This window comes from Carcharodon carcharias, chromosome 5 (genome assembly GCF_017639515.1).
Source record: "Carcharodon carcharias isolate sCarCar2 chromosome 5, sCarCar2.pri, whole genome shotgun sequence".
Classification (NCBI taxonomy): Eukaryota; Metazoa; Chordata; class Chondrichthyes; order Lamniformes; family Lamnidae; genus Carcharodon; species Carcharodon carcharias.
The window spans coordinates 70482104-70506883 of NC_054471.1; the positions used below are offsets into that span (position 1 = coordinate 70482104).

The window sequence follows — 24780 nt, forward strand, 5'->3', positions numbered from 1 at the left end:
GTTTTCCCCAATTTCCATTGACTTCAATCTTGTCAGGGTTCCATGATGCCACACTCGGTCAGAAGAAACCTTGGTGTCAAGGACAGCCACTCTCACCTCACCTTGAGTTCAGCATCTTTTGGCCTCGTTTGGAACAAGGTTGTAATGAGATCAGGAGCCGAGTAGTCCTAGTGGAAGTGGTCCTAACTGAACATCCATGGGTAGGTCATTGTTATGTAATTGCTGCTTGATAATATTGTCAATGACACTTTCCATCACTTTGCTGATGATGGAGAGTAGGCTGATGAGGCAATCAATTGGCCGGGTTGGATTTGTCCTGCAAAATGGACATACCTTGGCAATTTTCCACATTGTTGGATAGATGCCAGTGTTGTAGCTGCTTTGAACAGCTTGGCTAGGGGCACAGCAAGTTCTGGAGCACAAGCCTTCAGTACTACTGCAGAATGTTACCAGGCCCCATAGCCTTTGCAGTATGCAGTGCCTTCAGTCATTTCTTGATATCACGAGCAGGTACACTGTGGATGAATGCACACTACATGGACTGCAGTAGTTCTAGAAGGTAGCTCACCACCACCTTCTCAAAGGCAACTTGGGATGGGCAATACATATTGGCCCAGCCAGCAAAACCCACATCCTGTGAATGAATAAAAAAAAATTTAGGTTGAATTGGCTGAAGTCAAGATGGTCTGCTGATAGCTGGCTGGAGGCCGTGCGAGGCCTTTTTCAGTTCACTCCTCCCACCCCTAACCAGAGCTGCAGCTATCTGTGGGCCACAGCTGCGGCCACAGGCCATCCTATGGTATAATTTTCCCTTCATGGTGGATAGTCTGGCAGTTATGGTCACTGTTTATCTTACAAAAGTAAATATCTCTTCAGAGGGTGCCTCAAGATGGTGGTTCTCCTCCTGCAGTGGCAGTGCCCACTTCTGCCAGTGGGGCCAACGTTTTCCTCTTAGATCTGCCCCGCAGCCTCAGGAACCCGCCCGTTGCCCTTAATTGGACGATGGACCAGGAGGAGGCAGCCTTTTAATTGGCTGACTCTGGGAAGATCTCCCGGATGGGTGTGTTATCAACAAGTACTTATCATGGATGATCCTCTCCCTCAACTCCACTTTCCTGTCCACGCCCCATGCCCCTTGATTCCCTGAAGGATCAAAAATCTGTCTATCCCAGTCTTAAATGTATTCAACGATGGAGCATTCACAATCCCCTGGGGCAGAGAACTCCAAAGATTCACAACCCTTTGAGTGAAGAAACTTCTCCTCATCGCACTCCTAAATGATTAACCCCTTATCGTCAGACTGTGCCCCCCTTGTTCTAGAATCCCTAGCCAAAGGAAACAACCTTTCAGTGTCTACCTGTTGGGTTGAATGAACTTGGGTTGTATTCTCTTGAGTTTATAATGTAAGGGGGTAATTTAATTAAGGTGTTTGAGATGATTAAAGGCGTTAATAAGGTAAATTGAGGGAAACTATTTCCTCTGATAGGGGATTCCTTAATCATAAGTGCATAACTTAAAATAAGGGCTAGGCCATTCAGCAGCAATGTCAGGAATCACTTCCGCACACAAAGGGTCATGGAAACCTGCAAATCCCCCGGCCCCACCTTCCTGCAACTCCCCTGCTCCTTGCACCTCACCATTTTTGTGTGTGGGGTGTTAACATGGTTCAGGAGAGTGTGCCCAAATAATGGGCACTGCAATTTAACCCATCCTATGATCTTGTTCTAGGCTTCTTATGTTCTTGATTTGAAGAAAAAGGATTTGTACAATCAAACAAGTGTTTAGGTTGCACAGTAGCTGAAGCTTGCAAGATAAGCAGCAGTATTTTTAACTACTTCCCACCAATTCACCTAATTGTGACTGTATAGATGCTATCTGATAGTCTTAGCCCCATCTCTCCCGTTTTCACATACTCAAAACGCTCAGAGAAACAATCAGTCGCTTCGTGTTACCTTGATCCTTTGATTCTGCTTGAGCAAATTCTTCCAGGTGAGCTTCTATCAGATCTGCCAGCTTATGGAGTATCTGCGAACGTTGCAAAGGACTCTTGGCTGACCATGCAGGGAAGGCATCTTTGGCAGCATTTACAGCAGCATCCACCTTCAGAGAAAGAAAAATTAAAATAACAACCAGGTCACAAGAATTCAAACCCTCTCCACCTAGCCTAGCTTCAGCAAGCATTTTCTAAAATTATGTTCAAAATCTTCAATTAGTCAATGGCTTTAGTTTGCTTGACTGCACCTGAATCACAGAAATCCTGTTTTCCTAAACAATGTATTGTACATGATCAACCAGTTATCAAAAAGTACACTCCTTTGGTAGTTTTGAATCTCAGCGAGTGTCCCCATTTCACTAAGAGATGTGAACTTCTGGGTCGCACAACATACACCTGTGAATCAGACAAACCCAACTATAGAAAAGCAGAACACTGTGGATATTGGGGAATGCGGAACAAAAACAGAAAATGCTGGAAATAGTCAGCAGGTCAGGCAGCGTCTGTAGAGAGAGAAGAAGAATTAACAGGTGGAACAATCCCCTCCCACCAGTGGTGGGAGTCGAGGCGGGTGAGGGCGGAAGATGTGGCTGGAGTCCAAAAATCAGTTTCCTGACATTGGGAAATCAAGTCAGGATCTTTGTCTCCCGACATTCATGAAGGGTTAATGGCGGGTTGACTTTCCCACTGGTGAACATCGGGAACCCATTTTGCATCTAATGAATGCTCATTACTATGTCAATAGACCAGAACCTTGTGGCCCTTTCAGATCTTCCGCTCCACCAGTGGGAATTTAAACCTTTCAGCTTCCCTTCCTAACAAATGTACATGGCAAGGGAGACTTTCAGGACTTACTGGCCAGCCGACACTGCCTGCACCATTGCTGAGGACTGCAGAAGATGGTGCATGTGGAAGACACCTAAGTCAGTGGGGAGGGTATTGGTGGAAGACACGAAAGTGGGGGTGGGGTGGTGGAAGACACAAAGGGGGCTGGAGTGAGTAGGGCAGGAAGGCATGAAAGGAAAGGTGGGGGTGGAGTGAGCAGGGAATGAAGGCAATAAGGGAAGGGGAGAAGAAAGGCATGAAGAGGAGGGGGGTGCAGTAAGTGAGAAGGAAGGCATGAAGTGGAAGGGGTGTGGTGCGAGCTGGTATAAGAAATTGGGGTCTTTAATAAACTGGTATCTTCATCATATTATATAACTTTTATGAGACTAGCTAAACAGCCTTGATTCTCTCTCTGGAAATGCAATTTCTAAACATTTCAACTTCTAAACAGTCACTTGGTTCAGGCTGCCATGTTGACATTCCTAAGTTGGTAGGATGGCATCTTGTGTACTCCCTCTTATCTAAGCAAATGTATAGAAAGGGCCAGGAAGTGACCCCCAGCATGACATAAGCTACAAAGCTGACCTTGAGCAGGGGATGAACAGGGTAGGAGGTAACCACCCTGACATTTTGGGTACCTGTCCTGTATCCATTGGACAGAAGGGTTTAAATAGATGATTGACAATGGGTAAGCTACCAGCCCCCAGAAAAAGGGTATATTAACAAGTGCTCAGGGACAGGGTGCAGTGCTTGTCAGGCAGCCACTTTCTTCAAATGGAGGATGGTTCAGAGGAGGAGGAGGAAAACCAAGGGAAGAGTTCCCTAACACTTCGATTAAAGAGCAGAATGCTGCTATCACAAGCTACTGAGGTCAGCACACTCTGTGCCAACTGTCCGTTCAACTGTCACGGGTCATGTACTTTTTCTAATTAATTAATGCATCATATCTAAACTGTTACTTCTTAACTAACTTAATAAACTATCTTAAAATTACTTATATTTGCCTATCTTAGGTATCTGTGGCCCCAAATCCAAAAATTTTACATGCTGAAGGAAGGCATGAAGGGGAATGAGGGGCAGGAAGGCATGAAGGGGATGGTGGAATGGGCAGGGAATGGGAGTGAGGGCAGAATGTTTTATAGGGTGGGGTCAGTGGAGTCCTGGGGGGAGAACTGAGGGTCCTGATAATAAGAAGGGACAGTCACTGTGAGAGGGGGAAGTGGGATGCAGTAGGATGGGAGGGTCAGGGTGTGTATATGGTGGGTGTCATTCTCATTGGGAAGGTCATTGAGGAGGACAAGGATGGTGGTACCGACAATGGGAGTGGGCAGGATCAGGGTGGGCATGGGTATGGGGTGGGCTCAGCAGCGAGGCAAGGCATGTTGCGGTTGATAGTTATAGGGTCCAAGGTGATGGGGAGAGGTTCAAGGGTTACAGAGGGGAAGAGTAAAAATCACATTGGGGAGGTCAATGGTGATGGGGGAAAGTTGGTTGGTTCCAGGAGGAGACAGTTTCAAAACATAGCTGCCCCACAATGAAATGAAGGCAGCTCACCGGCAAGGCAACACCCTCGATGTCCAACTGCAAAACAGCGAGGTAGGGGGAGGGCCTTCTAGGGTGGTTGGAGCTGAACGTCAGCACAACTGGACAACTGAAGGGACACCTTGATAATTATGGGGAAACTGTATGAATCTTTGTTCTTTTGAAATCCTCACTATATGGTGAAGCCCACATGGCAGCAGGTCTGGCCCAGAGATTTCTCATAGCAGGATCCCAGCAAGGTATAGAGCTGTCGTTCACTCAGCCATTTTTCATTGGCTCCAGTCAGAGTTAGAGAAGAAGGAAGGGAGGGATGGAGGGAGGGGGATGCCTACAAGGGGAATGCAGATGAATGGCAGCCAACTTGTGACTACAAACCTCCATCCTCCCGGGTGAATGGTCATGCTTGACAACAGCTCATGTGGTTAGTCCTTCTATTATGACAAGGTGAAGGTGTCTCTACAGAGCCTCCAGGGCAGTGGTGGGGGGGCAAGCTGAACAGTGTGAGAAGGAGGCTTCTCACACATGGCTGTCATCACCCTTGTCAAAGAGCGATGTCTCCATTCACAGCATGTACTAAGGAAGGAACACCCATCCTTCATCCCCCAGGATGTCCTTTATTTGGAAGGGATGGAGTACATGCGACCATTAAAACAACCAGCAGCAAGAATGAATCCAGGAGACTTGCAATCAGTGCAAGCTAACATATACCACCACTCTTCTCCACCGATGCACAGTAGTAGCAAGTGCGTACCATCTACAAGATGCACTGCAGGAATTCACCAAGGCTCCTTCAACAGCACCTTCCAAACCCACGATCATCTGGAAGGGCAAGGATAGCAGATAGATGGAGACACCACCAGCTGGAAGTTCCCTTCCAAGTCACTCACCATCCTGACTTGGAAATATATCGCTGTTCCTTCACTGTCGCTGGGTCAAAATCCTGGGACTCCCTCCCTAACAGCACTGTGGGTGTACCTACACCACATGGACTGCAGCAGTTCAAGAAGGCAGCTCACCACCCCCACCTTATCACGGGCAATTGGGGATGGGCAATAAATGCTGGCCCAGTCAACGAAGCCCACATCCCATGAGTGAATTTTAAAAATGTACCAAAACTAAATACAATGATTGTTCGCCCATGCCACCAGCGTGCATTCAAAACTTCTTAATTTTCATTACTCTACTGCTACTTCTATGTGCATCCCCAACATCTGCAGCTGAGGTGGAGACAGCCTGCTGACTGCTATGCCATTCTCTCAGATGACTTTGGAGGGTGTCCTCTGGAGATCCGAGGCCTAGAGGGCCTCGGCCTACTAAGGGTCTCCTGATATGGGGCAAGTGCACCCTCCTCAGCCTGACCAGCTGCAGTGATGGGGGTCACGGGCAGAGGGGATTTCACTGGCAGGACACACTTGGAATGTCCTGTGTGGATGGCCCCGGGGTGTCCGGCTGACGCTCCTCCTCCCTTTGGGTGCCTGAGGGCCGCTCCCTGACTCCTTGAGAGGAAGGGACACCTGGGGAGAGGTCAAGGTGTCCTGTTCCCCTCTCACCTAGCCACTGCTGAAACGCAGCCATGGTTAGACTGGTGGAACGCAGGTCTGAGTACATAACCAGCAGAAACTGTGCATTCTGCTGGACCTGGGTCTAAAGCGGCTGCCACCCTTTCCACGGAGATCTCAAGGCACTCGCATGTTGGAGCCACAACAGCAGAGAGCACATGGACCCACTCCTCCATCTCTCAAGCCACTCTCTGAAGGCCTCTGACAGTTCAGTCTGATGTTTCCCTGTGTCTCTTTGAACCTGCAGCATATGTCCTCAAGCCGATTGCAGAGGCTTGTCATCTGACTTGGACTCTGCAGGAGCCTGTTCTCCAGCAGTCCTCAAAATGCCAAAGACTTCGGATCTCACTGCCTCCGCTTGCTGTGGACAAATGTCAGTGCAGTGAACACCAGTGAGTGACGCTGAGCCTACCCTTGAACGACGCTCCACCAATGTGTGTGTCTCTATGCTCATGGGGGTGTGCAGATGAAAGCTGTGATGGTTCTACAGGTATGAAAGGGTCTTTTGTCTTTGCCCCCCACCCCTTGAGGTGGGCTGGGTTTTCTTCACTGGAGGAGGCTGGCTTCCTCCTCTTCCTACTGGCACCTGGAATGGAAAAAAGAAATGAGTGAAGGCAAAGGCTGGCTCAGTCGTTACACACATCACACACAGTTTGCCCAAAGTTGTCTCTACTTCCTCCCTGGATTATCAGGAGTGGCCAACCTTGCCCTTGGCACAGGCGTTGTCTCTGTCCCCCCCAGGCCCCCAGCTCTGCGGCCTGCTGCTCAAATTGCGTGAGGTGTCATATCACCATCATTCCACCTCCTGTCTTCTCTCTCTGCTTCCTGTTGTGGCCCATCTCATCCTGCATGAAGACAGATGGATTTGAGTGTGACCATGTTGGATGAAAGAGCAGGTCAGAGGCTGGGAATCCTGCAGAGAGTACCTCACCTCCTGACTTCCCAAACCCTGTGCAGCATCTACAGGGCACAAGTCAGGAGTGTGATGGAATAGTTTCCACCTGCCTGGATGAGTGCAGCTCCAACAACAATGAGTAATCTGGACACCATCCCGCTTGATTAGCACTACATCCACCACCTTCAATGTGAACTCCCTTCACCACCGACGCACAGTGGCAGCAGTGTATACCACTGCACTGCAGCAACTCACCTAGGCTTCTTTGATAGCGCCTTCTAAACCCATGACCTCTACCACCTATAAGACAAGGGGACATGGGAACACCACCAGCTGCAATCTCCCCTCCCAGCCACACATCCTGACTTGCAGCTGCACCACTGTCCCTTCACTCCTGGTAGGTCACAATCCTGGAACTCCCTTGCTAACAGCACTGTGGGTGTACCTAAGCCGCATGGACTGCATCTGTTCAAGAAGGCAGCTCACTACCACTTTCTCAAGGGCAATTAGGGATGGGCAATAAATGCTGGCTGACTCTAAGGGTAGAGTCTTCGGCTTGGTGAGTGGGGGCAGGGCCCGCTTGTTGAGGTGTAAAATGACGCGCAGTGACGTTGAGCATGCATCCTGACATCATTGCACGTCATTTAGGTTTTCAGTTCGGCGGGCACGCAGCCAAGTCAGCTGTGTGCCCGTCCAACTGTCAAAGGCCTATTAAGGCTATTTAAAAAGCCAATAAAGCAATTAGCTGAGGTGCCTGTCCAACCTTAAGGTTGGCGGGCAGGCTAAGAGCCCAAGCGGCCTTCACGTTTTTCATGGAACCTCATCCATAGGCGGGATGAGATTTCATGAAGGTTTTTAAAGTGTTTGAAAAAATTTTAATAAAATTAATGGACATGTCCCAGCTCATGTGACAGTTCCACATGAGGGGACAAATCCTTAATTTTTTCTTACCTTTGTTCAATGTTTTATAAGTGAAAAGGAGGTGCCTTGGGGAGATTTCCGTGCTCTTTCGCATGCACTCCCCAACTCAGACTGCTATTTTCAACTTACTTGATGAAAATGTAATTTATTAACTACAGCAAAATCTGTGTTGTGTTATTGTTATTATTCGCTTACTCTTTCCCGTTTACTGATTGGTTTTGTCAGTTGTAGCCTAAGTCACAGTCTGTCGTGGTGTTACTCTGCCACCTTCTGGAATCAAGGAATTGCATGAGAGCACATGATAAGCCAAAACAAAGTGGAGTGTTTTCTGTTCTATTCCTGGGTACACACAACATATTTACTGAGAAATCTGGGCAAGTAAAAGCACTATATGGATACAGAGCAAAAGCTTATCTACATGAGTGTTAACGATGCTGGACCCAAAAAAGATCCAGAGCCAAAAAAGAGACGGGTGAGTTGTTAAAATCTCAAACACAACGCCTGCCCATCTGATCTCCAATACCCATTGATCTTGGACTCCCCCACGACCTCCTACATCCCCCCCACCTCCCTGATCTCGAGCATGTCTCCACACCCCCAATTACCTCCCCAATCCCAATCAGCTGCCCACGCTGCGATCTCTGACTCCCCCATCTCCCATCTCTGACACCTTCCTCTGTTATCATTGTTGTGGGCCTTAGATGGGGTTGTCGATGGTCTGGCCTTACAAATAATGCTGGAGGCAAGGCTGTTGGCAAAGTCTACCTTTTACTAAACATTTGGTTAACTATGTACAATACAAACTTAGTACAAGGCTCTACATAGAACTCTCTCCATGCTCTGTTGTCATGTGATCCTACATCACTAATGATGTCAGCTACATATTTATATATTTAACATTAACCCTTAATACACTTCCTGATTAGTCATCCCATCTCGAGATTTCCAACTCTCCTGTGATCTGTCCTTCAAACCCCTCTCCCCTGATGAACTCTGACCTTCCCCAAACCCCTAATACCGACCAGCAATGTTAGTTTTAAAATACTTTTTTCTCGATTTTCATGTGTGCCGGGGGTGGTGGAAGGTGGGGGCAGGGCCAACGCCAAGTGTGTCTCCTTCCTGACCTCCTCACCCCCTTTGACATACCTTTTTCACTTTGGTCCCTGGCTGTGCTCTCTAACCATCCAGAATACCCCTCATACCCACCCTTCCCCATGTCATTGATGCCTTCAGGTGGGAGTCAGCATTCCAAATTTTAACTGAGGTCTGGGAGCTAAAATGTCCAAGGCATTTTGCCAGTGCGATCGTATGAGCCTGTCACTCACTTCAGCCTCAGCATGCTGTACGAGCCTTCAGAACTTAAATTACAAAGGCAATTTTTAACTACTCATCTTTACGTCATAGGTTAATGGTCTTCAACATTCTGGAGTTGTCAATTTCTGGTTGCCTTTCTGAATTGGTTGGTCAGCTTTCATTAATTTATTAGGGTTTGGTACGTGTGCACTCAATGTGCTGTCACTTCCTTCCAAGCCACTCTGCAATGGGAACAAACATTCTGCGATCAACGACGGAACAAGGGCGCTCACCAATGACTTCACCCAATTGTAAAATTGTTCAATGGGGATACCCAGCATCGAGCTTCAGTGATGTTGGCAAACTAACCAATCAGCCAACAAATTGAAGAATTTTCACAGCCAACCAGGAACTGAAAGGCAGTAACTTTTGCAAAAATTTGAGAGAGCAGGATAAAGATTGGGATATACGTTTGGGGTGAAGATAGGAGCTAAAATATCATCAACAAACTTGAAGAAATGTTTTTCTTAATTATTTTTAAAAGATCCAGTTTTAAAATTCTAGTAATTAATTATGATGGAGATACTTAACAACATTCTACATATTTTTCAGGACAGGGCGGGTTGTCCAGCAGTGGCTTTTACTCTGATCACGGTGAAAAACCCAGTTACACGCCAATGAATAAGGCTCAGTTTTTTGTAGAGTTTCTAACGGTAATAAGAGAGTGGAAAAGGGTACGTTCTTGCCGGATAAATTGATTTTTCTGATTTTTGGCTTTGGGGTTGGGTTGGGGGGGAGAGAGGGGATGGTTCATAGCACAGCCAATGGAGGAGCAGTGAATGACAGACTGCAGCATTAGGATTTCCATATATCTCTGCGCTTGGGCTGAATCCTGAAGTTGCCATCAGATTTAGAGAGGAAAGTACAGCAAATTCTCTCTAGGCCATGATGCAAGAAATTTAATGGCACATTCTACAGGTATGAAAAATCAGCTCTTCATAGCCACTGAGGTGACATATTGGGCTGAATTTTAACATTTGGGCCTACTCGCAGTAGGGTAAGCTGGCAGTGGGCCGGGGAACTGCCAAGTTAATGGATTGGGTTTTTCAGTGGCTCTTTATCTGAACCACAGCATTAGCATTCTACTTCCAGATTTTCTTGACCATTTGGAGCAGGCGAGTATGACCATGACCCACACCTGGCAGTTGAAGCTTCAGTATTTAAAGATGACAGGTAGAAAGGAAGCATTCTACAACTGGCAAGTGAGAAACAGCAACTGGAGTGATGGTGTCTCAATGATTCTCTAGGGCATCCCTGCACATCATGCCAATGGCTATAAGGGCCCATGGAAACATTTTCTTCCTGGCAGATGGGGGAAGAAGCCTGCCTCTTAAGGCAAGCAGGCATGGCTGGTGAGCAGCAGGAATGTGGTCCTTTGGTAATGGATTTCAAAAAAATTTCAATTATGTCATCTGGACAGGAAAGGTAAGTGGCACGCCTCATTCTCGTGCCAGCCCCTACACTCTGACTTCCCCAGCCTTCCTCTGCACAGCGTTCAAAATGCTGACAGACCTTGATCTCCACCCATTCCCCTCTGCTGAGGCACTGCCTCACATCCGCATCTGACCAAGCAGCATTGACACTCACCCTTACCTTATTGTCACCTCACACCCTTCCCTCTCCACAAATTTCATCATTCTATCTGCATAACACACTCCATTTCTCACATTCCTTGCAGCAAAGAGCAGAGAACTCCAGGGAGAGGCAGAGAACCAGGGATGGCCTTCCAGTCGTAGCCACCATGACCACTGTGGAAACAATGCATTGGTGACAAGCCTAACCTCGGCATGCATGGTCATTGGTGATGGACAGCAGAGAGTTTCACACATTCCTGCTGACAGAATTAGATTATCACACAGCCACATGCACACAACACTCACTCATGGTGACTTAATGTCAGAAACCCCTGAAATATGATAACCTGCACACTGTTGAATCTGAACCCTTGTTAGTTTTAATTCATGTCTTTCATCACAAACAGATCCTGCAAGCGTCGCTCAGGAGCTGGTGCCAGAGGTGGACAAAGACTCCTCTGAGCAAATGTCATCACGCAACTCAAGAGCACTCTCTACCAGCTCAGATAAACATATCTTAGCAGGGCATCCAACAGAGGTAGTTGGGTTGTCAGATGGTGAGCTATGTGGCAAGGGGATGTGGAGAGGATGTTTCCTTTAGTGGGAGAATCTAGAACTAGGAGTCACTGTTTAAAAATAAGAGGTCACCCATTTAAGACAGAGATGAGGAGAAGTTTTTTTCTCTCAGAGGGTCATGAGTCTTTGGAACTCTCTCCCACAAAAGGCAGTGGAAGCAGAGTCTGAATATTTTTCAAGCAGAGTAGAAAACGACCAGTAGGTGTCAGTGAGAGCGATGGATTGTTGTCTGTGGGACTACTTTGTGCTGGGGACTCAATTTAGCATATGTTAACAGCAGATCCAGTTGTCCCAAAGGGACTAATTCCCACACACTCATGGGCCAGCTTTTTTGGATGTTTTAACATCCTATATGCACCCTTGGCAGACTCTAATTTCCCTCATTACATCCACCTGATCATACAGTAGCAGACAAGGTATTTTTCTGTTACTGTGGAGACATGCAAATACAAATTGCTTGTGATGGGAACTGTCTGACATTCTTGTCAAGTTGGTGAGTACGGAGTCAAGCATTGCAATTCCTTCTAACTTTTTCAAAGGTATGGATTTTGAGGTCACAGTCAGTATTGATGAAAGCTGCGTACAAAGATCTAGCGACAAGTATTTCCCTTTTTAAAGCTAGTGACAAGCCAAGGGGATGTCTTGGGGTGGAATCTTGCGCCCTCGTCCCTTGGCAAGATTGGTGGGCAGGAGATATTTAATCAGGCAGGGGGTTAGCAGGTGGGCACCCTGCCACCTTCCTATCCCCACCCCAACTAAGTCAGTGGTGGGCAATTAATGTCCACTTAAGGGCCTCACCCCACTGACACAGGTATTAACCCAGTGGTAAACGGGGTACTCACCATGCTGGGAGCACGACAAGCAAACCGTGGTATGTTTCCTTTCAGGCTCTCAGGGCAATCCCTCATTCAAACTCACTCAAGCGACCCAGCATTGGGAAGAAGGGGACTCAATGAGAGGTACCCTCCTACCTTTGCTGCTGACCCCGATCCTGCGACCCCACCCCATTCCACAAACCCCTTCCTGCCATCACTTACCTGGGCCCCTCCTCAATCCGAGGCCTCAGGAGGGTGTAGTACCAGTAGCCATCTCCACCTCCCTAGTACCTCTGCTGAGTATGGCCTCTGATTGGCTGGCAGCTTGGGTGGTAGAACTTCAGCCCCTGGGGTCCTTGATCTCAGGGGAAGGGCGCTGCTGGCCTGTTAGGTGCCTGAGTGACAGAAGATGCAGCGGGCCTGCCTGGAAAGAGGAACATGGAGCTCTCGGCTGAGACCCCTATCTCTTCCACAAGATTCCACTCTTGGTGTGCAGCAAAGTGATGCCAGTAAGCCCGTAAGCCAACAATCAAAAACAACAAACCAGAAAGTTAAAAGCACTCAATAAGCTTCACTTTAAGTTAAATTTTCAGATTATGAAGTAGATAATTATGATTGGATTAAGATAGAAGCTAAACTGGAGACAAAAAAACTCATGAAAGGGAAAAAGTTTTGTTTTTGAAAAAAACGAACATTTTATGGAGAAATTTGACATACCACAAATATGAAATCAGCTATTTAGGGCCAGTGAGGGTGTCTAACAGAAGTTAGATATACCTCTCAAAAACCTAATTACGCTTCATTTACCAAGGTGTAACTTTTACAAGGATTTTTACAGTGAGACTAGCTCCATAAGAGTGGAATTTTTTGCCAATTCAATTGATTCCCATTGATTGCAATCTGTGGAATGCGGGCAGGAGGGGGGGAGCGTCAACAGCGCACCCTCTGTAGAAGCATAGAATCGCTGACAGAAACTTCCAGATTCCAGTATCATTCTGCCAATGTGCAGACCCCAAAAGTTGCTGTCCATGTCAGTGAAGTATTGGTGACAAACATTGATGATTTTTGCTGCCATGAGCACTGCAAAACCTTGGCCGTTATATTTCCAAATGCTTGTGTAAAACAATACAGAATGAAGGCAGCCATTCTCTGCCAGCAGCTCTTATTTCACAAGGTTTGTCCATTACTTAAACGATTGCTTTCATTTAAAAGTAATCTCTCACTTATTCAGAATGATCACTGTTACTGAAACCAGCAAAGGGGAAGCTCCTTGTACCATAACACCACTTTGAAATTAATCATTACTTTAGAGTACACAGTTTAAAGTTCAAAAGGTTATTGACACTGCAGCAAACAGATCTTGAGATATTTAGATTGCATAAAACATCTGACAGTGATTTATTTTTATGGCACAACAGTTTCAGAGAAATATATTCTGACAGGATTGTTGAACATAACATGAAATTTATGTTATTTTACAGTTAAATGTATTGAACAGTGGATTATGTTTACAATGTACATTTGAAATTACTGCTAACTTAGAATTGACAATCCTACTTTTCCAATTTTAGTTTCATTCTTTAACTGGTTAACAAGGGGTAAGGTAGGGAAAGATTTATACGTCTCTTGTTATAACAGGGTTCGAAACCTATAATATGGATAGTTGATGTAGTATTGCTATGCAAGTTAATTGGGGGAGGGGATTGATAATGTTCAAAAGAGTCTGTTCATCAGATGAACCATCCCCCACCACCTCCCCCACACCCCAACCCCCAGATTACAAACATTTACTACTCTAGAATAATCTGGAGAACAAAGATAACCCCTGGATTCTTTCTCCACTACCAGTTGCCTCTTTAAACTCCTCCCCACCCCTTCCAACAACAAATGCAAAGAGCTAATGGAGTTCTTATCACTATGATTGAGACTCTCCAGGAGCTTGTCTTGTCCATGTGACTCACTCCTACTCCCTTGAACCTATTCCCACTGAAGTACTGAGCACTTAGCTTTCCTTCCTGGCTAGCTGACATTTCCATACTAGCTGATATTTTAATAGTTCCTCCTCCTCAGGTACTGCCCTTCTCCATTTCAAAACTGCTGTGGTCAACCCTATCCTCAGAAAACCCAACTTCACCTCTATGTTTTTGCAAACTATCGCTGTAAATCCCACCTCCCTTTCCACTCCAAATTTCTTGAACATGTTATTGCCTTCCAAATCTGCATACATCTTCCCTACAGATCCACATTTGTATATTTCCAACCAGCTTTGAGGCTGTGACTGTAGAGCATTTTCTCTCCTTATTCTCAATGCAGGCTTTGACACATTCGACCACACCGTCCTTCTTCAATGCTTCTCCTTCACTGTACAGCTCAGTGAGACTGCCATCACTTGGTTGCACTTTTACCTATCCAATTTTAGCCAGAATTATGTTTTTCCTCTCTCCTTCATCATTGCCCAGTGGAGCCCGAAGAATCCCCCTCTACTTCTTATCTACATTCTGACTCTGCAAAATCTGTGCTGTCGGGTTGCTTGTCCAACCCAGCTTTGGATAAGCCACAAATTTCTTCAATTAAGCATTGGGAAGACCAAAACCTTCACCCCCACACCCACCCCCGCAGCCCTACAGTAGAGTCCATACTTCTCAGCTCCAGCCATCGCTTCAAATTCAAACAGATTGTTGACAACATTGTCATCCTAATCAACTCAGAGTTGAGCTTCCAACGCCATATCCTCTCCATCATCAAGGCCACCTATCTCTATCTCCGTAAACATTTCCTGAATGTGACTCTGCCTCATCTATCTGCTATTGGATCCTTCATCCATGGTTTTGCTACCTCCGTGCTCAACTATTCCAATGTTCTGCTGGTTGACTCCCATACTCCATCCTCTATAAACTTCAAGACTCTGCTATATATTAAACCACGCCTAGTCCTGATCTCACAATATTCTTATCCCTGATTCCGAGTCCAATGCCTCTAATTTCAAATTCACATCCTTGGTGTTTATATCCCTCATCCCCGCCCAGTCTCTGCAACCTCTTCCAGCCTCACAAGCACCCGCACCCTACTCCACCGGTGCATTCTCTGTTCCTCCAACTTTGCTCTCTGGTGCATCCCTACTCCTTCTACTCCATCATTCATGTCACACCTCCTGCCGTTTAGGTCCAATGCCAGTCCAAACCATGAATACCTCCACCGCCATCTCCTCCTAAAAGCCTCTTTAAAACCCAACTTTTTCACCAAACCTTTGTTTTGCCATCCTTATATCTCTTTATTTTGGCTTAATATCCATGTTTGTTTGATTCTGCCTTTGTAAAGCATTTTAAAATATTTTCTACATTAAAGGTGACATATAAATGCATTGTTGTAATTTATACTGAAGTTATGCAGTTATCTTTTGACACTAGTACCTGCCTTTGGAGTGTGTGTGGGACTTGAGAGTTAGACTGCCAGTGGTAGCGCGTGTGCAGGGGCTAAGGTTTTGATTGAAGAAATTTGTGGCTTATCCAAGGCTGGGTTAGACAAGCAAGCGGTCTCTGCACATGCGCATATAACTGTATTCACAGCCTCCGGTCGCCTGTTAACTTTCTAAGCTTAGAAAACAGTGATGGGGCAGTCAGCTCTTTCCTGGTATTGAAAATTTAAATGTGGATCAACGCACTGGAATCTTTTTATGCTTCAATTTTAAAGTTTCGGTGAAATGTCATAATTGTTGTTGTACCTCAACTAGTACAAAGCTCAAACATTTCGAACCTACCTTCTTCAGTTGCTCCCATATCAATAACAAGTGCAGATCTGACTGTGAATTGGCTGCTGCTACAGTAAGATCTATCTTCATAGAATCACTTTGCAAAGGTTGTAAGATGGATAGTTAGGATTTGCAATGCTGCAGTTATCATCCAGCATCCTGGCTGAAATGTATCTGGCAAACTTTCCTTTTCTTTGAACGGAAAAAAATTTTGCCTCTTTTCTTTAACAAATCAATAACCATAGCTGCATAAAGTTTACCTTTTGAGAAAAATAAGCCAATCAATTAGTATTTAGCTGCAATAGCTCACAATGGTCCCCAAAGCTACCAAAATGAAGAGACTTAACTTAGATAAATTACAAGTTTTCTCCGCATCATACAGTTACTACACAGGGAAAAATGACTCCCATGACAAACACAACGTGGAAATCTGACCTTGCTTTGATCATTTTATCTTTCCTAGTGTAATGATCTATAGAGTGACAATGTGTATTGCTGGACACAAGAAAATGTGGTTATCCTTGACTGTAATCAATTTGGGGCTGATTTTATGGGTCCCTGCTGGGTGTTTTCAGCAGACAGGCACATAAAATGGGGTGGCTGGCCATCCCACCACCTTCCCACCCACCCCTGAGCTCACCCCCAAAGGAAGTGGGCAGGTGGCGAAATCAGCAGCCAGCTTGCCTTATCTTAAATAGATAATCAAAGGTCAATTAGGATTGTTACCAAGCTAATTGACCGTGATAATATGCTGCCCATGCCATAAAACGCTTTGTTGAGCAGGGGGCAGCCCCTAAGAATGAACCCTCCTCCTTTCTTCCTACCTGCCCATAGCCTTAATACCACCGCCACTAACCCACCGCCAACACCACCCCCCCCCCCCCACCCCCACCCCGACCTGCCTAAAAGCTCAGTGCCCCAAACCCCGTACTGACCTGTTTCCAGGGATCCATGGGCCTTCTTTCTCCTCATTCTGCAGACCCAGCTGAATCTACTGGCACATTGTTGGTGTTGCCGGGACTGATGGAGCTGCTAGCCAATCGGATTGGCTGGCAGCTCCCGAGGGCGGGACTGCTGCCCACACTGGCCATGTTTAGCCCACCCACAGGGCATTATGGCTATGGGGTTGGCTCCACGCCGACTTTGCTTCAGTGGGGAGGGATGGATAGCAAGCTATCCACACCCCTGTAATATTCAACCCCTGGTCTCTATAAATCATTTCCAAAATTTCAAAAGGTTCCAAAACCAACTGGAAGATTACAAACTGTAAAACAATGCACTTATGATTTTCCATAAAGCGCCAGACAAAAACTGTTACAGGTACTTTTAAACAAAATAAATTACAATTCAACAAATGATATGCAAAAATGGATCAGAGGTAGACAAAAACAAAAGATGCCTCGAGCATTGTGAACTGTGAGCCATACAGATCACCTGAATCAGTGATTCCACAGAGTGTTATATTTTCACTTAAACCATATATTCTATTAGATTGGGGCTACAGTTTCACCTGTTAGCATTAAATATAAAACACTCATTTTGCAGGTGACAGGAACCTGAAACTCACTGCCTGAAGGGATGTACAACAGAAACTCTCACCACATTTAGAAAGTACTCAGTTGTCTATTGAAGAACTGTGATTTACAGACCTAGGGCAGGCAAGTGGGATTAGGCTGGATAGCTCATCATCTCCCAGCACTGACACAATGGGCTGAATGGCCTGCGTCATAAATTTTCTATAAAATAACATAGATGCAACACCTTCAAACTACATACAAATGTTCTTGTCCTTAATTAGTTTTTAAGATCTGCATAATTTAATGAGTCAGTTTTCTCAAGTTTAACACTCCTTTAAAACCTTCTTGTGATATACTCCTTGATTATGTAAAGTTGAACTAAACAAACCTGTATCTCATCAGATTATTCTTTTTTATTAATAAAAATTAAACCAATCTTTATCCAGTAACGTGGACCAGCAGCGCAGAGCTGCATTCGTGCAAGGGGAGGGGAGGGCAAGTCTCTCATACCCTCAGAAATGGGACCGAGTCTCCCCAAAAACTATAAACACCCTCATGATTCTTCCATGTTGACTTTAGGTTAGTGCAGCAAGAACATCTGAGAGAAGGAGGAGCCTCATTAATGCAAGGACAACTTCTTTGGCTGAGGAATTGTGAAGGCTAAACAGTTTGGAAATCTACAGTCATGAAGAGAGATACAAAAGGCATCCTTCTCCAGGGAGTATGACACATAGACTAGTGTTTAAAGGTGCTGACGAATCACCCACCCAAAGAAGGAGAGAGCACTGAGAAATGTCAGAGGCTGGATACACATTGTAGGTTTTGTGCAGCATAGGTATGGTGCTGCAAGTACACTACAAACTGTCCAGCAGTACCGTGCAGTCTGTTTATTACACCATGCATTTCTCAGGCCAACGTAACCCACAACCTATAATTCTCTTTTAATCTTCTTTACGCGGTCGGAATGTCACCACTCTGACTTTTATTTTTACAGGTTATTTTTTTCCCCACAGGTTGTGGGCATCGCTGGCAAGGCCAGCCTTTGTCACCGATCCCTAATTGCCCTTGAGAAGGTGGTAGTGAGCCACCTTCTTGAACCGCTGCAGTCCATGTGGTATAGGTACACCCACAGTACTGCTAGGGAGGGAGTTCCAGGATTTTGACCCAGTGTCATGAAGCTATTAATGTATGTAATATTATTGAAAAATACTTTTCTTTTAAAATAGAGGTTTAGTCTATGTCTTAATTTGATTAAAGCCAGCTAGTCCGGGTGCTTTGAAATGTACTAATTTTGTACTTGTTCAGAGAGGTAAAGTGCATTTGCATTTTTTGAATAGAGTATTCAAGAAGTGGGGTGAAAATTGAGACCTATCTAGCAGCTACCAAACCATATGTTTAAATTACTAATAAAATTGGTATGATGAAAGGAGTTTCATTGTTAAAAGGTGGAGGCTGATGATACAAGGAGAATTTGCATCCAATCAGTGGTGGTAGGTATAATTTTAGCAGTTTTCGGATGTGCAGACCAGAGGCAATATAAGATCAAAAGGCAGTTGCAAACCTCCAATTGGCTCCACAGGAACCAAAATGAAAAGAGCCTCATTTTGAATTTGTAATGTGAATTCTGGTGTCTGGGCTGCTGTTGCCTTAATGGAGATTAGTTTGGGAATTTGTTAAAAGTTATGATAGTAGTAATTTGAAGCCATGTGTATATATATTTTAACCTGTGTAAATTAATAAAATGTTTCATTTAGTTTAATGTAAAGCCTCGAGAACTGGTGGTCTGATTCCTGAATTTAGAGTCGCATCTCAAACATAACACTTAAAATTATAGGTTATGACAGTTGTTTAAAGTTTCCCTCTGGGAATTTTAAATAACTCAGCTTTACCAACTGCACTGTCATGACACCCAGCAACAGTGAAGGAATGGCGATATGATTTCAAATCAGGATGGTGTGTGGCTTGGATGGGAACTTGCAGGTGATGGTATTCCCAAGCATCTCCTGCTCTTGTCCTTCTAGGTGGTAGAGGTCACGGGTTTGGAAGGTACTGTCAAGGGAGCCTTAGTGAGTTGCTGCAGTGCGTCTTGTAGATGGTACACATTGTTGCCGCTGTGTCAGTACCAGACATAGTGGATATTGAAAATGGTGCCAATCAAGCAGGCGGTTTTGTCCTGGAGGGTGTCAAGCCTCTCGAGTATTATTGGAGCTGCACTCATCCAGGCAAGTGGAGAATATTTCATCACACTCCTGACTTGTGCCTTATAATTGGTGGACAGGCTTTGGGGAGTCAGGTGAAGTACTCACCACAGAACTCCCAACCTCTGACCTGCTTTTATAACCACAGTATTTATGTGCCTAGTCCAGTTCAGTCTCTAGTCAATGGTAAACCTCAGATGTTGATAGCGGGGGATTCAGTGATGGTAATGCTATTGAATGTCAAGAGTAAAAGGTTAGATTCTTTCTTGTTGGCGATGGTCATTGCCTGGCACTTGTGTGTCACAAATGTTACTTGCTACTTGTCAGCCCAAGTCTGGATATTGTCCATGTCTTGCTGCATTTGGGCACGGACTGTTTCAGTATCTGAGGGGTGACGAATGGTGCTGAATATTGTGTAATCATCAACAAACATCCAACTTTTGACCTTATGATGCCAGGAAGATCATTGATGAAGCAGCTGAAGATGGTTGGGCCTAGGGCACTACCCTGAGGAACTCCTGCAGTGATGTCCTGGGACTGAGATGATTGGCCTCCAACAACCGCAACCATCTTCCTTTATGCTAGGTATCACTCCAACCATTGGAGAGTCCCCCCCATCCCCAATTTTGATTGACTCCAATTTAGCTAGGGCTCCTTGATGCCATACTCAGTCAAATGTCAAGGACAGTCACTCTCAGCACTTGAGTTCAGCTCTCTCCATGTTAAGGCTGTAACGAGGCCAGGAGTTGAGTGGCCCTGGTGGAACCCAAACTGAGTGTCAGTGAGCAGGTTTTTCTGTGTAAGTGCCGCTTGATAGAACCATCGATGACACTTTCCATCACTTTACTGATGATTGATTGTAGATTTATAGGGTGGTAATAGGCTGGATTGCATTTGTCCTGCTTTTTGTGAACAGGATATATCCGGGCAATTTTCCACACCGTCGGGCAGATGTCAGTGTTGTAACTGTACTAAGGGTGCAACTAGTTCTGGAGCACAAGTCTTCAGTACTATTACTGGAATGTTGTCAGGGCCCATAGCTTTTGCAGTATCCAGTGCCTTCAGTTGTTTTTTGATATCACGTGGAGTGAATCGAATTCGCTGAAGACTGGCACCTGTGATGCTGGGGACCTCAGGAGGAGGCCAAGATGGAGTATCCACTTGGCACTTCTGGCTGAAGATTGTTGCAATTGCTTCAGCCTTGTCTTTTACACTGCTGTGTTGGACACCCCCATCACTGAGGATTGGGATATTTGTGAAGCCTCCTCCTCCTGTTGATTGTTTAACTGTCCACTACCAAGCACAACAGGATGTGGCAGGACTACAGAGCTTAGATCCAATCCATTGATTGTGGGATTGCTTAGCTCTGTCTATCACTTGCTGCTTTCGCTGTCTGGCACACAAATAGTCCTGTGTTGTAGATTCACCAAGTTGACACCTCATTTTTAGGTATATCTGGTGCTGCTCCTGGCATGCCTTCCTGTACTCTTCATTCAACCAGGGTTGATCCCCCAGTTCAATGGTAATGATAGAGTGGGGGGGTATGCTGAGCCATGAGGTTACAGATTGTGGTTGTATATTGGATGCCCAGCTTTGAGTTGCTAGAATTGTTCAAAATCTATCCAATTTAGCCACATTGCTCTGGGTCTGAAGTCACATGTAGACCAGACCAGGTAAGGACAGCAGATATCCTTCCCTAAAGGGCATTAGTGAACCAGATAGGTTTTCACAACAATCAACAATGGTTTCATGGCCACTATTAACAAGACTAGCTCTTTTAATTCCAGGTTTATTAACTGAATTTAAATTCCACCAGCCTGTGGATCACTAGTACAATGACATTATCACTACATCACTGCCACCACCTATCCCCACAACCCCCCACCCACCCCACCTCCAGTCAGTCAGTGTTAGGAGTATCATTCAATGCCAGTGCAAAGGAACATCCTAACCCAATGAACAGCAGCTTCATTAAGGATTTCTCCCAAGCCAATGACATGTACAATATGTAAATAAACACATGTACATAGTGTGACAGCAATCTGCCATTCAAATATTCGGATTTAACTCCCTCTCTATTACTGTCATAACTATATAAATATAGCTTATTTTCAAGTTAATATCTGACACTGGGCTTGTACTCATTCAACATTTGAAAATAATTGCATTACTTGATTCAACTATTCAGTGTATTTTAAGGTTGCCAGTGAAAATAACATTAATTAACTTTAACAATGTTTACAATATGAATGTTGTTCCACCTATGAGAACAGTTTTTGTGTTGTTTAGGATCAAAGTTTGATATCAATCACTTCTAGATCTTATCTTTCTTGCGGCCATGGTGTTTTCATCTCCCAGTTTGTATAAAAGCTGCACATTAATTCCAAACTGGCAGCGGAAAACAAGGAGAGTTTCTGGAATATTTTATCCTGTACATCCTGCTTTCACTTATTTATCAATATAGCATATAGAGCACCATTTCACAGACAGGAATATTATTTATCCAAACCATAGTCCTCTAAAAACATGGTAAGCCATAGTCATTCCTTTAGTATGGACTACATTGGCCAGAGAAATGCATGGTGTAACACGTAGGCTGCATGGGCAAAATCTTCCGCTCTGAACTATAAGTTCGGTGAAGGTGTAAGTGATTCCCACTTGGGGGGGGGGGGGGGGGGGGGGGGGGGGTGGGACGGTTGAACACGCAATCTTGCGCTGCTCAGCTCATTACTTCTATATCTGTACAGAGCATGGTGAATCACGTGGTGGGGCTGGCAGGAAGTTGCACTTCCTGCCGTTATCTCATGGGCTCAAAGATTCGGGCAGCATATTTAAAGGGCACCTGGACAGCCTCCCTTCCTGCCTCCCAGGCCAGCCTGCTCCACTCTTCTACCCTAGCTCCCACCAACCCCCCCATCAACCCCACTCCCCCTCACCCACTTCCTGCCTTGGTGCAGCTTGTGCTGTTGACACCCGATATGAGTGAAGTTATGAGCAGTCCCCAAGAAGGTGTGGAAGAAGTGAAGCTCACCAGATGCATGTCACTATACACAGTCGTAAAACTGCACTTTCTAAATTCCCACTGCTGGGGTACTTAATTTGCCAGGGGAACTTAATTCCAACGAGGTAGCCTTTTAATGAGCATGCACAAGATGCTAATGCATGCAGAAGGGCTTCCCAACATTGTTCATCGGGAAGCTCGACCCACCCATAAAGTCCCAAGAACAGAATTCTAACAGTTCATCCCGACATTGGGAAACTGATTTTGGCATCACCCCAAATTGAGAAATTGAGTTCCCCCGCTCGCCATGCTTCCAACTGCTGGTGGGACTGGAAGATTCCACCCCATGATACTGCCAGACAATTTGTAATGTACTGGTGGCCCCATAACCATACTGCACAGTGTCTACAATGTGGAAATTTTTTTTATTGATGTGGGCATCACTGGCAAAGACAGCATTTGTTGCCCATCCCTAAATGCCCTCGACAACAGTTAAGAGTCAACCACATTACTGTGGGTCTGGAATCACATGTAGGCCAGACCAGGCAAAGATTGCAGATTTCCTTCTCTAAAATGACATTACTGAGCCAAATGGGTTTTTTACAATAATCGATGTAGTTTCATCGCATTCATTGGTTGAATTTCAATTCCACCAGCCGAACGTACCCTGCGCAGGTGTAGCTTGCGATCATTTTGTAACCAACTTCCGAAGCTTATTCTATTTGCCAACATGATTGAATAATGTTATTGTAATTTTACATGAGCTGACAGATGTTGTATACGCTGGACCAGTCTCACCTCCTCCGTGCCACTGTCTGGTACTCTGCAATATACCTCTCCGGAGGACGGATCATAGGAATCGAGGTGTCTGGAGCACGGCACAAATTTCCCACCGATGTAATTCTCCAACATTAAATATGTTCTCTGGTGAGCCATTTTAGGCATGGCTTCTTGCAGCTTCCAAACCAGGTCCAGACACAAACGCGAGCCGACAAGAGCAACCGCCCCCCTTTTCCCAAGGACCTGGTGAGTGATGTCTGCAGCAGCCAATCATCGGCCCCCGCCGTCAATCAAGCTCCCCGTGCGCCAATAGGCGGTGAGAGGGGCGGGCTCTGGGCGGCTGGCTCAGGTTGACACTCTGACTCGCAGCTCTATTATTTCCCTTTCTTTCATTGGCTCGTCCAGGGGGCGAGGATAGCGCACAGGAAGAGTTCAAACTCCAGGGAAGCTCATTCTAGAAAGTCACCTGGCATCAGACAAAGAAATGCTGTTTCAATTGAGGAGAACTCGTATTTTCAGGAAATTTGATTTTTGCTAGGGAGCATCTGTGATTAATGTCAAGCAACTAGGTCCAAAATTAATAAGGTTCAGAAATGTTAGGAGTGGGGATCATGTCAAAATAGCAATGAGACAAAGCAGGTGCATTTCAAAAGACTTAAAGAAGACCTAAAGCACTTTGAATTCCATGATTAGCATTTTTTCAGTGTAAAATCAGTGCACCTTTTTCCTGGACAACACATTATGAAGTGGAACTCATTCCCACTCCACCATCAGGGTCAGGATCTGGGAGCTAATCATATTGCTATCTACTGTGCTTTCAAGAAGGTAGAGGCAGCTTATTGCAGCTTGGACTGAATAAAACTATGGCAACTTCGTCACTACCTCTGTGTTGTGTCCTGCTGCCTTTATTGTAAAATAGCAAAAAAAATTGTCTTGACACATCTGACAGCATATTTGAACAGTCAACTCAAAAAGCCAATCACTGTTCCTTTTGCATCCCCAAAACTCTTACTGAAACCTTCAGCCAGAACTGGTCATTAAATGCTACATAAGATCATAAGAAATAGGAATAGCAGTAGGCCATTTGGTCCAACAAGCCTGCTCCACTATTCAACAAGATCATGGCTGATCTGATTGTGGAGTCAACTCCACCACAGAGTCTACAAATATTCATGACAAGGATTCCTTAAAGGACCCTACTCCTGATGGTCACCATCACAGATTGTACAACCATGGGCTCACACTTTGGTGGGGCCGCTTAGAGTTAGTTGTGTTTTCACCTGGTGACTCACAAGTGAGCATCAATGGGCAATTGTAGCAGGGACAGCTGTGGAAAACCCTCTTTGGGGGAGGGGAAGGGGGAACAGTTCTGCTCAGCAGGACACAGATGCTGAAAGCCTGAGGCCATCATTTAAAAGGGGGATGATAGGGGTACAGCAGCAACTTTGTCAGGTGCTCACAGACATACAGTACACAAAGTAAT

General features: G+C 45.3%; 1 protein-coding gene across 1 annotated transcript in view; it reads right to left on the reverse strand.

The window, feature by feature from the left end:
• Positions 1-23584, reverse strand: part of aldh8a1 (aldehyde dehydrogenase 8 family, member A1) — a 64664-nt gene extending 41080 nt beyond the window's left edge. Inside the window, exons 1-2 of the mRNA XM_041188437.1 lie at positions 23316-23584; positions 1953-2100 (exon numbers count right to left, since the gene is read on the reverse strand). Coding sequence (XP_041044371.1) covers positions 1953-2100; positions 23316-23462 — 295 coding nt within the window. The 5' untranslated portion in view covers positions 23463-23584. The remainder of the gene's footprint in view (positions 1-1952; positions 2101-23315) is intronic.
• Between the last annotated feature and the right edge of the window lie 1196 nt (positions 23585-24780).